A 13852-nucleotide genomic window follows, 5' to 3' on the forward strand; every position below is an offset into this window, starting at 1 on the left:
GGAGGGCGTACTTCCCAAATTGCTTCCTTCCTTCTTAGCTTCCCACTGTCACACAGGCTAAATTTATACACTCAGCAGCTAAACACTGGTGTCTATTTTATTATATAAACAAGCAAAACCTCACCATGTCCTTGATGTGCTTTTCTATCAGCCTTAATGAAGGGTTGGGCATTCCCTCTTTGGAACTGTGTTCATTTTCAGGATTTGGTGCACTTGGCTGCAGCTTTTGGGATGTAGCTGTAGGCAGGCAATTTGTGCAAATCATCACAGAAACACATGTCATTGTGATTTTCATATTTCATGTTTTCCTGCCTTAGGAGAAACATTTTTTGTCTGCCCTAGAGATACATAAGAGCAAGATGTCAGATTATTTTACTGATTTGCCTTAGCCCCAAACATTTTCTCCAAAATAAGTTATAGGAATGTTATTCTGCATTAACATGTTTTGTGTAAATTGTAGAAGCAGGACTGCTCATAGCCTGGGAATGTCAACTGCATTCAGAGTTCAGTCAATTCCTATAGAAATGAACGGTAAAATCTATGGCATTCTCAAAATAGGAACACCTGCATTAGGATCCCTGAATCTGACCTGGGAAATGGTGTTTGTTTTAGAACTGGCCAGAGTATTTCTGATAATACAGGATAAAAACCCAATCCAGGGTGGTTGTGCAGAGAGGACAAATGAGAGAGAAACTGGTTTCTTTATCCTTGGTGCTACTGGAACATGTCACATAATATTTAATTGGAGTGAAGAAGAGAGATGGTTTTACAGATTGCTTGAAAATATGTAACTCCCAAGCAACTTAAACATCTGGGGAGAGTTCGATACGGCAGAAGCCTAGCCCATCCAATCCAGTCCGCAAGATAAACGGCGGCAATAAATTGAAAATGACGCATCTTTCCTCAGTTCCTCACTAATGCACCCACCGCTTATTGAGCGTCTAGCACTGGGTTAGTCAGGGTCTGATCAGGAGACAGAAACCATGGCAATAATTTAAACAGGAAAATGTTAATGGAAAGAATTTTTAACTAGTCTAACGGGATTGACTACAAAGGGGTAAAGCGATCTCTGAAGATAAGTGGAACAGCAGATGTAGGGAGCAGTTACTATCCCCAAGGCTGAGGAAAGTATTCAAGGAAGGAACAAATCTGCGAGAGGCCCTTCTCTGGAGAATGAGATTCAGACTTCATGGGCTATGGCCCACAGGGGATGGAGTATCTCACGACGGTGCTTCAGGGAGCTTCCCACTGGAACACTGGTGAAACTCCAGAAGCAACTTGCTGGGGTGCCAGTGACACTCGCTGGAGGTCGTGTACCACTAGGTCTCCAGCAGGAAGCTGCACAGTGGCCACTGGGCCAGAGGAGCAAGAAGAAAAGCACAAGAACCGCAGAGAAAAGCCCCTTCCTCTCGCAGTGGCCCTCCAGCGCCCTCTACTGACAAACCTTAAGCTGGTTCCCGGCAAAGGAGAAATGATTACAGGGTCCAGCTCCAGTATCAAAACATGATTTAAATACCGTGCTGGACACAATTAGAAGATGAACAAATGTGGTCCTCGCTCTTAAAAAGCTTGTGACAGCAGCGAAGAAAGTCCCCACATGAAAGCATCAAGTTTTTTCAGCTTTGTCCCCTTTAAAAAATGCCATCTTTCTAAGCCCTCTAAGCTTCTCTGTATGTTCAAGGTACTTCCTTTAGATATTGTTAAGTCAGTCACTAATCTAAATCACCCAAACCAATGTACTATCCACATACAGAAGAAGGTAACTCTGGGGTCAGACTGGCTGAGTTGGAGTCCTGGCTCTTCCATCTACTGACTTGGTAACTTGGGGCAGGTTACTTAATTCTCTGTCCTCTGTTTCCTCCTCTGTAAAATGAGGATACACATAGCACCAACCTCACAGGCTTGTTGGGAGGTTCCAATGAGATGGAGGCATGCAAGAATTTTTAACACAATATCTGGCATATGATAAGGACTGAATAAACATTTGCTATTATTTTTATGAAAATATGATTATACACACTATGTAATATGATAGGGCTTAAAATCATCTTTTAGAGTCTCCATTTAGGTTCCCAGTGATTGTTTTCATGAACTTACATTTGGAGAGAGGTTGCTTCACAGCAATTCATTTGAAAAAGACACAAGAATCTTAATTGCCTCCCAGCTTACTTCTGTAAGGCACAGATTATGTTACGTAATTGTCCTATTGTAGTTTGAGCTGGTTAGGCCACATCTGGGCTACTGCGTCTCATTTTAGATGCTGCATATTAAGTTTCGCAAATTAAAAAAAATGTTATGTGGAGGCTAAAAGACGAAGAGTAAGGGGCCAGAAAAGCATATACCAAAAAGACAGTGGAAGAAATGAGGTGAGTTCAGTCAAGGGAAGATTTAAAATGAGATATTATGGCTCTCTTCAGATCGTTCAAGGGTCATTTTGTTTTTCTTGCTCATAGCCAAAACGAATACAGGTATTTGGAACTTGACGAGGAAGTGATTTTTGGTTCGGTATAAAGCAAAAAACATTTCTAACAACTACAGCCATTCCAACCATGGTTGAAGCACATCCACAGACAGTGACTGACATCTGCCACTCCTGCCTCGAAGCCTGGATGGGCACCTACGGTTGCCTCTGTGAGGCATCATCCAGGTCTCCCTTCAGAAATGACCCTCCCAGCTGCTGACAGTATTACCTGCAGATGGATGGCCTTGGTGAGGAGAGCGGCCTTGCCCAAGAGCACGCCCCTCTGAGGTGGCCTGCATATGTACATAACTGCCTGGCCAACTTCGGGCAGCCCTGAAGGATCATTCCAGCTTCAGACCTTCTCATAAAGTCAGCTGAGGCCTCTACACTGATACTGCCTCCACTTCTCCTTCTGCCCTGTCCTGCTTCCTCCCTTCCTACAGGTGTTGATCCTAAGATCCCTAATAAACTTCTGGCATGCTAATCTTCATCACAGAGTCTGCTATCAGAGAAGCTTGCCTGTGACAACACTTATCCCGGATGCTAGAGGCACTGCTCTGAGCAGGATAACTGCAAAGGTCCCCCGCAGCCCCGTGACCCTACACAGTCTTGGGGTATCCAAAGCTGAATGTTCTAAGTCTATACAAAGTTCCAACCTGTCTCTACTGCGTGCATCCACACGGATGATCCTCAAGAGAAATCTCGGCCTTCTTTCTAATCATCTGACCTGTGGCTGGCCTGATGTCACTGGGAGGGGCACCTGTTGAGTCATTAAATTGTTCATTCAATCACTTGTCCAGCCTTTCAACAAATATTTATGACGGCCCAAATATGCACCAGGCCTGGTGGGTACAACAGCGCACAAAGAGGCTCTCTTTTGGAGCTTACGCTCTAGTGATGGGAAACATATGAACATACTATTTCCCAAATTTCAGTCATTTGCATACTGCTTCCAAAATTTCTGCCTATGTGCCCATTGACTGATCACGGTACTTCTTATTCATCTGGCTTATGAAAGGTGGATTCACAGTTTTATCTACTTTAGGCCTACTGTAAGCAGAAATATTCACAAAGGGATAAGCTACTACTATATAGATTTTTTTTTTTAGTATTTATTAAACATAGAACTTTAAAAGAAAAAAATGAACACCTGTACATCATCTTTCCCATATACATATGCCACACCCTAGGAAACTACTCACACAAAGGATCATACAGGGGAATGTAAAACTGCAAGTGTGACAGGTGTTTACAAAGGAGAAGTATTCAGTGCCCTCAGAATATATAATGGGGGGATTTAACTTCGTGGGCTTCCCTGAGGAAGTGAGCTGATATCTGCAAGAAGAGTAAGAGTTGACTAGGTAAAGAGGTGGAGTGTGTGCTGTGAAGAACATTCCAGATAGAGGCACCAGCATGTGCTAAGACCCTGTGGCAGGAGGGAGCACAATGCCAGTGAGGCTCAAGAGTGGAAAGCATGGGGTGAACTGAGCCAGCCAGCAAGGTAGAGGCCAGCGATGGAAGAGGGGTAGGTGGACTCCACTCTCCAGCACGTGTAGATAACCAAGTGGAAGCTAAATATATCTACACCATCATTCTCTCTCCCCCCTTCCTTCCCCACACAACTGAATTTATATCACTTCTCTAGACCCTCTGCCAAAGAACACAAATAATCAGTACCAGCATGCATGTTTCTGGCCTGGGTTCAAATCTGGACTGTAAAATGTATTCCAGACTTAAAGCTTTGGGGGTTGAGGTTATATTTGTTAAATATTTAGATCTTCCCCTGAGGCTTTTATTCATTCCATCCAGCAGGTGAAGTACAGGAAAAGGTTTTTTGTTCCCAACAAATCCCCTTATATCCAAAAGGGAAGCAAGGTTTGCCAGCATAGTCAAGGGTGAGAGAGAAAACAAGAAAGCAGTGATTGTGTGTTTGAGTTTCATTCATATGGAAAACATGAACTAATTAGTGTCTTCGTGCTGTTGCTTCCAGAGATTCTGAATTTAACGTTTCTGTCCAAGTTTGGGTAGCTATGCTATTAATCAGTCCAAAAACAAATGAAGCAGCTTAAAAAGAATCACACAACCAAAAACCACATCCTTTACAAGATAGAAAAACAGAAGGATAACTTAGAAACTCTTCAGGCATGGTGCCAGTTTCAGGGTTTGGGTGGAGGGGATTTGGCTGCCTGATGGAGACGTCTTAATCTGGGTATGAAAATAGATTTTTAAAAAATGTTTACACAGATCTAATGAGGAAAACTCAACGGACCACATTACCCTTGCAGTAACTGGCTTCTAAAAGACCTATGATCAAATAGCAACCCCAAAGAAAGAACAAAGAAACGAAAGAGACAGAAAGAGAATTTAGATATAATAGATTATTTTCTGTCTCCAGATTCTGTAAGAACATGACTGATTAAAATAGCCATTCAGAATTTACCTCACTCCTTTTTCTAGAAGGCACAGAGACCTGCCTTCCTGACAACCAAACAAAGAAGAAAATTCCTGCTGCTACAGAGAAGGGATTGTAGCAGATACTGGAGAAAGAAGGGAGAAAAGGGCTCTAATGAGCAATCCGCTCCCCAGCTGGGGAACATGATTTATGAACAAATCATTAGAAGGCAACAGGGGAGAGCGCTGAAACAAACGTGTACAGGGTGCAGCAGGAGCCCAGGTGGGAGGAAAGGTTCTTCCCAAGGGAGGTGGGGAAAGCTTCCCAGAGGTGGTGTGTGACCTGTGTTGGAAGAGATGAGCAGGTGTCTGCCAGGTGGGAAAGTGGGAAAAGGAAGCAGGACCACGGAGTCTCACCTCGCTCATGGATCAGGCACTGGAGAGTTAGCTTGTAACGGGTGAGTTATACACAGTCAAAGGCAGCCCTGAAAACCTGCAGGGAGATGGATGCACCATCTCCCAGGAAGTCTCTGGCACGTGTTTGGGCAGCTATGTCATATGAACGTTGTAAATAAGTAAGCACTGTAATCACGCTGAGTCAGCAAAGCGCTCCCAGTACAAGCGGCCCAGAAAACGTGGGTAACAGCAGAGTCCTGCCTTGCCCTCTCCCCCCGGAAGCACATATGCATGGAGTAGACTGGTAGGCAGATCACCCACGCTATTTATCTTTCTCCTTTTTTTTTCTCTCTCTTTCTCTCTTTATTCCCCCATCTCTCCCTCCTGGGTGAGCAAAGTTGGTTTCTTCTAAGTTACCTACGTGTGTGTGATGTCACTTTCCTGCCAAATATAGGGCATCAGCTTGGAATTACCCAACTCTGCTATTAAGTATATGACTTCCCTAAGCCTGGGTTTCTCCATCTCTAATACAGGGAGAATATTAAAACCTTCTTCATAAAGTTAATGATTAAATGAACTAATCCGTGCAGACTGCATAGAACTCTGCTTGGTACAGGGTAGGTAGTCAATAACCATTCATTGCAATTATTATTACTCCAATCAGAGGAGACAGCGTGTGTTAGGACCTAGAAGTGCAAAGCAGAATGGTATGTTTAAAGGATGGCATGCAGCATAACTAGCAAGAGGTGAGGCTAGTAAGGTAGGCTCTGGGGAATTTGTAAAAGTTCTTTATTGCAGGACTAAGTTCAGTCTCTGCCTTTGGGCGAGAAGGAAGCAATGGAGACTTCAAGCAGGTAAGTCATAACTCCACATTTATATTAAACTGAGATAGGTCCGGTTGGAGTATGGAAGAGAAGATGGGAAAACAAGCCAGGAAGCTACTGTAGGAGCTTGACCTTAAGATAATGAGAACCTCAACTGATGATGATGATGACGGTGGTGGTGATGATTGTCTTAGTGCGGGTTCCACCAAAACAGATCCTGAGACCATGACATGGGTACAGGTTGGGAGCAGACCCCACGAAGCACAAGTGAGGGAGGGAAAGTAAGACAGGGATGGCAGAAGGACCAACGAAGGTGCATCGCCGATCAGGTCACTGCTGTGGACTGGGGGCGGGCTCAGTTCCCCTGGGAGCCTCTGAGAGATAGTGGAGAGGACACCTCAGCATTGCCCCAACAAGGAAAGTGGGTACTTATCCATTGATGCCATCCTTCTCTGGTCGTGAGCTTCCACTGGATGTGTAGTCCCGGCATTTCTGGGCTTCTCTGCCTCCCGACTGAGCAAAGTCACGTAACACCCAAGGAAGTCCTTGGGCAGAGAAAAAGAGGGAGGCAGGCCCCTGAAATAAGAAGCTGTCAGTCTGTATGAGGACTGTCCACCAGGACTGCACGCGAGCTCAGAAGTGGCTGAAGAGATGCAGCAGGGCATGATCATGATGATGATGATGGTACTAGCTACAGCAGGTAACCTTGTGAGTGCTTACTGTGGGCCAGGCATGGTGCTAAGCACTTCATTTAAAGGCATTATATCACGGTCTTTCTTACAATCCCTAGAACACGATGATGTTATTAGTATCCCCATCTTATAGATGGGGAAACTGAAGCACCAAGAGGTTATGTGATATGTTCAAAGTCATACAGCTAGTAAGTGATGAAGCCCATGCTTGAGCTGATGTAGTCTGACTCCAAAGCCCACACCTTCAATCACCGCTGTATACTGCCTCAGAGAGAATGGCAATGAGCTTGGACGAAGGGATGAATCTGAGAGTGGTTTAGGACAGTGCTGTCCAATATGGTAGCCACTAGCCATATGTGGCTACTGGGCACTTGGAAATGTGATCAGTGCAACTGAAAAATTGAAGCTGCAATTTTATTTAATTTTAACTAATTTTAATTTAAATAGCCATGCATGGCTACTGGCCACTCCACTGGACAATGCGAAGTAAAGATTTGGAACACCCTGCCCTTGAAGAAGGTGAGGATGACTTAGACCTTTACCAACATGGCAATGCTACAATGCATCATGAAATGTGTCACAGTTAATTAGTTACAAAGAGTATTTAAAATTCTGAAATTAATAAATTTTTTATTTTTGTATTTAAACAATATTTTAAAAAATCAAACTAACGTAGGTATATTGTTTTAAAAGTCATATGGTACTACAGGTTTTTAACAAAAAACAGTTGTCCCCCTTCCTATCGTACTCCTGGTTCCTGCTCCCCAGAGGCAACCACTTTCATTCCTTCTAAACATTTCTCCTGATACTTAACCTTGTTTTTCTAAACAACATGTTGATATTTCATTTCTTGATTTTTCTTCAATATTAAATAGTATCTATTGGTTTCATTCTATGGAAGATAAGGATTTAGCTTTTTACCCTAGCCCCCAGCCAGCTATATTATAGCCTCCATCCCATCCCAGTGACCTTCCCATCTTCCCTATATATTCACATGGCATTACTGGTCAGTACAAGATTCGATGTTTACATTACTAAAACTATGTAACCATTAGTTACAGATAAGCCACACGGATGATTGCATGTCTTTTCTTATACAAGTATGCTTTTCATTGCCTTCATTTTCAACTTTCTCATCACTAATTCAGCCCCAAAATTTCTGACAAAAGCTCTAATAAGCCTCTCAATACAATCAACCACATTATTTATCAGTTCAATTTTCACTGAAATGTCCCTCCTGGAGCCCTCTAATCTGTGAGGCTGCCCTCAGGGCCTCCTGTGGGACAATCTCCCTGTGACTTCCTCCACTATTTTCCTGGGATTTCTTGTGCCTCTCTCCTGTTTTAGCTCTGCTGCTCCAGGATCTCACACAGTCTTCTTTTTTATTTAGTCCCCCAGTTTCAAATATTTCCTCCAGTAGCTTTTCTACAACCGGTCACGTGAAAAGTTATTTTAAAAGAACTTTGTGCCTGAAAATGTCTTCATGCTAACCTTACACTTGGTTGACAGTCTAGCTGAGTACGAAAGTCTTAGCTGGAAATGATTCTCACTCAGAAACATGAAGGCATTGCTCTTTTGTCCCCCAAGCTTACAGGGCTGATGTGAAGAAGTGTGATGCCGTTCTGATTCCTGATCAACTGAATATCACCTCTTTTCCTCTCTGGAAGTTTTCAATATCCTCTTTCAAACACCTCCAGTGTTTGAAAGGTTATAATAATGTGCCTTGGTGCAGATCTTTTTATTCATTGTGTTGGGTGTGCACTGGACCCTTTTAATCTAGAAATGCATGACCTTTTGCACTAAGGAATTTTCTGGTAAAACGTCTTCATTTTCTTCTTCCCATTTACTCAGTTCTTTCTCTCTCTCACACACGCACACACACACACACACACACTCTCCCCCCCCACTCCGCCCCCACCTCTCGCAGTTCTCACTCTCTGGAGACCCCTAATTAATACAATTTGTTAAGCATGAAAATAGTAATACGATTTTGTAAAGAAAAGCCTAATTTTTGGAGATGCATGCTGAAGTATCTAGGGGTAAAATGTCATGATGTGTATAATTTACTTTACAATGGTTCAGATAAACACACGCACACAGATAAAGCAAATACGGCAAAATGTTAACTACCAAATACATGTGATGAGTGTATGGGTCTTTATTATATTCTTTTTACTTTTCTGTTCATAACTTCCCAGAATAGAAAGTCAAATCAAATAAGAAAATGAAAAATCAGAGCAGTAAGTAGGAACTGGCAGTGTTGGGGATTCATCTGATGCCTCTGGTAATCAAGTAGATGAAGTTTTGAAAGCTTCTGTAGAGAAGTGGGGTACACAGGAGACTCTTGAGCAGGAGGCAGGCAAGAACTATTATCAAGACTACTGCTCACCAGGAGTTTCGAGAGCTATACTGTCAGTGAAGGGATGGACCAAGAAAAAAAAGTCTATCCATTGGCCTACGGATATGGGTGTCCTCAGTTCTGTATTATGAGAAAGAAGAGTTTCCCTCTAAGAATTTATAATCATGAGCCTGTGCTCAAGTAGATTTGGGCTACAAATTTATACTACATGCCTGGCCTAAGAGCCCCTGGCCTTAGAAATTAAAATAAGACAATGGTCCACGATATTCCCTGGATGCCATGAAAAAGCAAACAAAAACCTCTCTGCAGATTCAAACCCCCAAATCAGGATGTACTATTTTTCCATGTTTAATGCGCTCCCAATCACTGGTTCATAATCCAAAAACTACTTATAAAAAGCTGAATGAGAGTGCTCGCTTCGGCAGCACATATACTAAAAGTGGAACGATACAGAGAAGATTAGCATGGCCCCTGCGCAAGGATGATACACAAATTCGTGAAGTGTTCCACATTTTTTGAATTGGGAGACTGGGATTGACATATATATGCTACTATGTATAAAATAGATAACTAATGAGAACCTACTGTGTAGCACAGGGAACTCTACTCAGTGCTCTATGGTGACCTAAATGGGAAGGAAATCTAAAGAAGAGGCAATATAGGTATACGTATAACTGATTCACTTTGCTGTACAGCAGAAACTAACACAACATTGTAAAGTAACTATACTCCAATAAAAATTAATTTTAAAAAAAGTTGAATGAGACAGAGAAAGCAGACACAATAACTTGTTCAGCAGCACTGCTGAACACCCAAGAACTTCAGGTGCTGGAAATACTAGATATTAATTGGATATAGACCATAAAATAAGCATAGTTAAAAACATTTTTCAAAAGGGACTTACAATGTGAGAAACAAAAAGACTATCGGACTTCCCTGGTGGCGCAGTGGTTAGGAATCTGCCTGCCAATGCAAGGAACACGGGTTCAAGCCCTGGTCCGGGAAGATCCCACATGCTGTGGAGCAACTAAGCCCGTGCGCCACAACTACTGAGCCTGCGCTCTAGAGCCTGCGAGCCACAACTACTGAGTCCACATGCTGCAACTACTGAAGCCCGCATGCCATAACTATTGAGCCCACGCACCTAGAGCCCGTGCTCCACAACAAGAGAAAGGCACTGCAATGAGAAGTCCGTGCACCACAACAAAGAGTAGCCCCTGCTCACCACAGCTAGAGAAAGCCCACGCGCAGCAACGAAGACCCAACACAGCCAAAAATAAACATTAATTAATTAATTTAAAAAAAAAAGAAGACTATCATGGGCCCTAGGCAGATTTAATTCAGAAAGGAATAAAACAGAAATTCAAATGAAAAACAGAGATATTGAAATTAACAACCAAATGGGTGGACTACTTCCAGACAACTGAAGTGATCGTGAAATGCTCACACAGATAATAATGATAAAAACATGATTTTAAAGAAGTTGTTTTAAAGAGCAACCCTGGAGAGAGTCTGAAAGAAGAAGAAGAATGAGAGTTTACTCTCAAAAAAATTGTCACAGTAAAGGGTAAGAATTGAGAGTTTATGTCTTCCTGGCCTGAGGTAATGCCCAACTCTTACAACTATAGCTGTAAAAAGAAAAATAGCAGTGGAAAACCACAGCCTTACCAGCTAAGGTGCCAGAGATCAGAGTTCAAGGCTGAAAATGCAGCTAGAAGTCTACAGGAAAAATACTGGCAGCAAAAAAAAACCACAGAAGGAGTATACAACTCTGAGTATAAACTCTGCCCAAATCCCTGGCCAAGAGCTAAACTATGCATGTGTAGGAGGAGGCCCTAAGCGGCCTGGTGAAAAAGTGAGCAGGAGCCAGAGACAAATCTGCTCCTGAATAACAGAGCTATGTGCAGCCCTATCTGTGAGTCTGCTGCATTTTTTTTGTTTTTTGTTTTTAAAGATCCAGGGAGCCTGTAGGCAAGGCTGGATGGAAACTTTGCTGCTAACTCACTTCTTTTTTTCTTATAATTTTTTTAAAAATTTAATTAATTAATTTATTTATATATTTTTTATTTTTGGCTGTGTTGGGTCTTTGTTTCTGTGCGAGGGTTTTCTCTAGTTGCGGCAAGTGGGGGCCACTCTTCATCACGGTGCGCGGGCCTCTCACTGTCGTGGCCTCTCTTGTTGCGGAGCACAAGCTCCAGACGCGCAGGCTCACTAGTTGTGGCTCACGGGCCTAGTTGCTCCGCGGCATGTGGGATCTTCCCAGACCAGGGCTCGAACCCATATCCCCTGCATTGGCAGGCAGATTCTCAACCACTGTGCCACCAGGGAAGCCCCTTTTTTTTTAAACTGAGTAAACTTTCCAACCATGCACAAGTCAGGTGCCAGAAAGTTGGATCTTATAAGCTTGAAATATAAGGGACAGAGCCCCAAACCAGCCAAATAGCTAAAAATTAGGCAGAAGGGAACCCCTAGAAGAAAATCAAAAATGAATGACCTCTATCTCTGTTGAAATCCTTGACTAACCAGCAAATCATAAAGAAACAGGAAAAATCACAAAGAACCAGGAAAAAATGTAGCAATGGAAAGCCATAAGAATACAGATATTAGCTGCTGCATATCAGAAGGGTGACAAAGTTTGCAGTTGGAGTCCAGACAAGTTAATTGCCTACTAGAACCAATTATATATCTGTATCTATCTATCTATCTATCTATCTATCTATCTATATATATATATATATATCTGATATATATATAAGATGAATACAACAGAATCTACAGTTGCCATAATGTACTATCTACAAGGCCCAATTTTCAACCAGAAGTTACTACACATGCAAAGAAATATTAAAGTGTGCTCTATACTCAGGGGAAAGGGCAGCCAATAGAAACTGACTCTGAAAGCTTCCAGATGTTGGGTTTAGTAAACACAGACAAGCAGTTATTATAAATATGTTCAAAGAATTAAAGGAAATTGGGGTATAATATCGAATGAACAGCTAGGAATTCTCAATAGAGAAATGGAAACTAAAACAAAACAAAACAAATGGAAATTCTAGAGGTGAAAAGTAAAAAACTGAAATTTTAAAAGTTTACTAGATGAGCTCAACCACAACTGGGGGTGGCAGAACAAAGAATCGGAGAACTTGAAGACAGAAAAATAGAAGTGCCCAAACAACAGAAAGAATAAAGACTGGGGAAAATTAAGGAGAATCCCAGAGATCTGAGGGTACAATGTCCAAATGTTCCAATACATATGAAATTGGAATTCCAAAGGATGAGGAGAAAGACAAAGGGCCAGAGAAAAATATATGAAGAAATAATTGTTGAAAACTTCCCAAATGGGCACAAGGAAACTCTTAGGGGTGATGGAAATGTTCTGTGTTTTGACTGTGGTGGTAGTTCCATGTGTGCATACCTTTACCAACACTCATCTAATCGTACAATTTAAACAGATATGCTTTATTGTACATACACTGTATCTCAATAAAGTTCAAAAATGTAAATGATGAAATACACCTCTCCTGTCCACTAAAAAAAATCCTTACAGATGGGTTAAATATTATGGACACATCTAAAGAGAGAATATGGGTAAACAGAAAAATAAATCTGAAGAAATTAACCAGAACATGGTGAGATCAATGAGAGGTCAAGAGACAAGGAAAATAGAAGGAAAGGAAGAGCTGTGGTATGAGAGATGAGTGGAAATGTGGACTGATGGTATTTGGAGCGATTTTCACTGAGAATTTTCCAGTTTTGATGAAAGACATGAATCCTAAGGTTTAGGACACCTAAGAAGTCCTATGCAGTATAAATAAAACTATATCCACATCTAGAACCACAGTTGTGATTATGGAGAATGCCATAGAGAATATCTCAAAAACAGCTAGAGGAAAGAGTGATTACCTATAAAGTGGCATTTATACTGGCAGCAGACTCTTCAGCACAATAGTGGCCAAGAAAGAGTAGAATCTGGTCTTCAAAATGCTGTGAAAAAATAAATAACCCACTCCCTGCTGGTACCTCGTAACCAGCTGGAGTCATTTCTGAACAGCACCTTCTGTTGTGAGCTTTCTTCTTACCTCTTCACTCCCAGTCCATCAAAATATGTCCAGTCTCTTAGGCTATTAAGGGATTTTATTTAAAGTAAACAGTGTTAATGCACTGAGGGTGTTAATGATTTAATACTGTGGACTGCCTGTGTTGACTTAAGCCATTTTTATTATAAAATTACTTAAATACACACAAATATATAAAACTGGGTATAAACTCTTCTTACACGACTATTAAACCAAAATTATAAATAAGCATATGTGATTTATTTTTAAAGAAATTTTAAAAAATTGCAATGCCAGTAAAATCCAAAATACAGACATAAATGTGATAGATACGATTTTGCTGAGATTAAAGAACTGAAATTGTGTTTAATGGCAGGAAGATAGAGTTGTGTGTCTTCTCTTTTACCAAAGGAGGTTCAGTGTGATGGGTCTGGAGTTAGGCTGCCTGGGCTGAACTCCCATGGTGTGATACGGGCAAGTGACTTAATCTCTTTAAGCCCCACCCCTCCCTGTAAAATGAAGGTGATGCGTACCTACTCAGAGGGATGTTGTGAGGATTAAATGCAACAACACGAGCAAAGTACTTAGCCCACAAAAAGGGGTTTATAAATTATTATTGTTGTTGTTGTAATTTGTTCTTTTTGATAATAAACCCATTATATCGTCTATTCCAT

General features: G+C 41.6%; 1 protein-coding gene across 3 annotated transcripts in view; it reads right to left on the reverse strand.

The window, feature by feature from the left end:
- LOC309657189 (uncharacterized protein) overlaps window positions 1-13852 on the reverse strand; it is a 357540-nt gene that overhangs the window by 168947 nt on the left and 174741 nt on the right. For 2 of the 3 annotated variants that reach the window (XM_082454335.1, XM_082454334.1), the window contains exon 1: window positions 125-3113. The exons of the other annotated variant lie outside the window; for it this stretch is intronic. In XM_082454335.1, the coding sequence (XP_082310461.1) occupies window positions 125-295 (171 nt within the window). In that variant the 5' untranslated portion in view covers window positions 296-3113. Of the gene's footprint in view, window positions 1-124; window positions 3114-13852 lie in introns of those variants that run through there. 3 annotated transcript variants of the gene reach the window in all.

The sequence above is a fragment of the Balaenoptera physalus genome (genome assembly GCF_965194825.1).
Source record: "Balaenoptera physalus genome assembly, chromosome: 3".
In the NCBI taxonomy this organism is placed as follows: domain Eukaryota; kingdom Metazoa; phylum Chordata; class Mammalia; order Artiodactyla; family Balaenopteridae; genus Balaenoptera; species Balaenoptera physalus.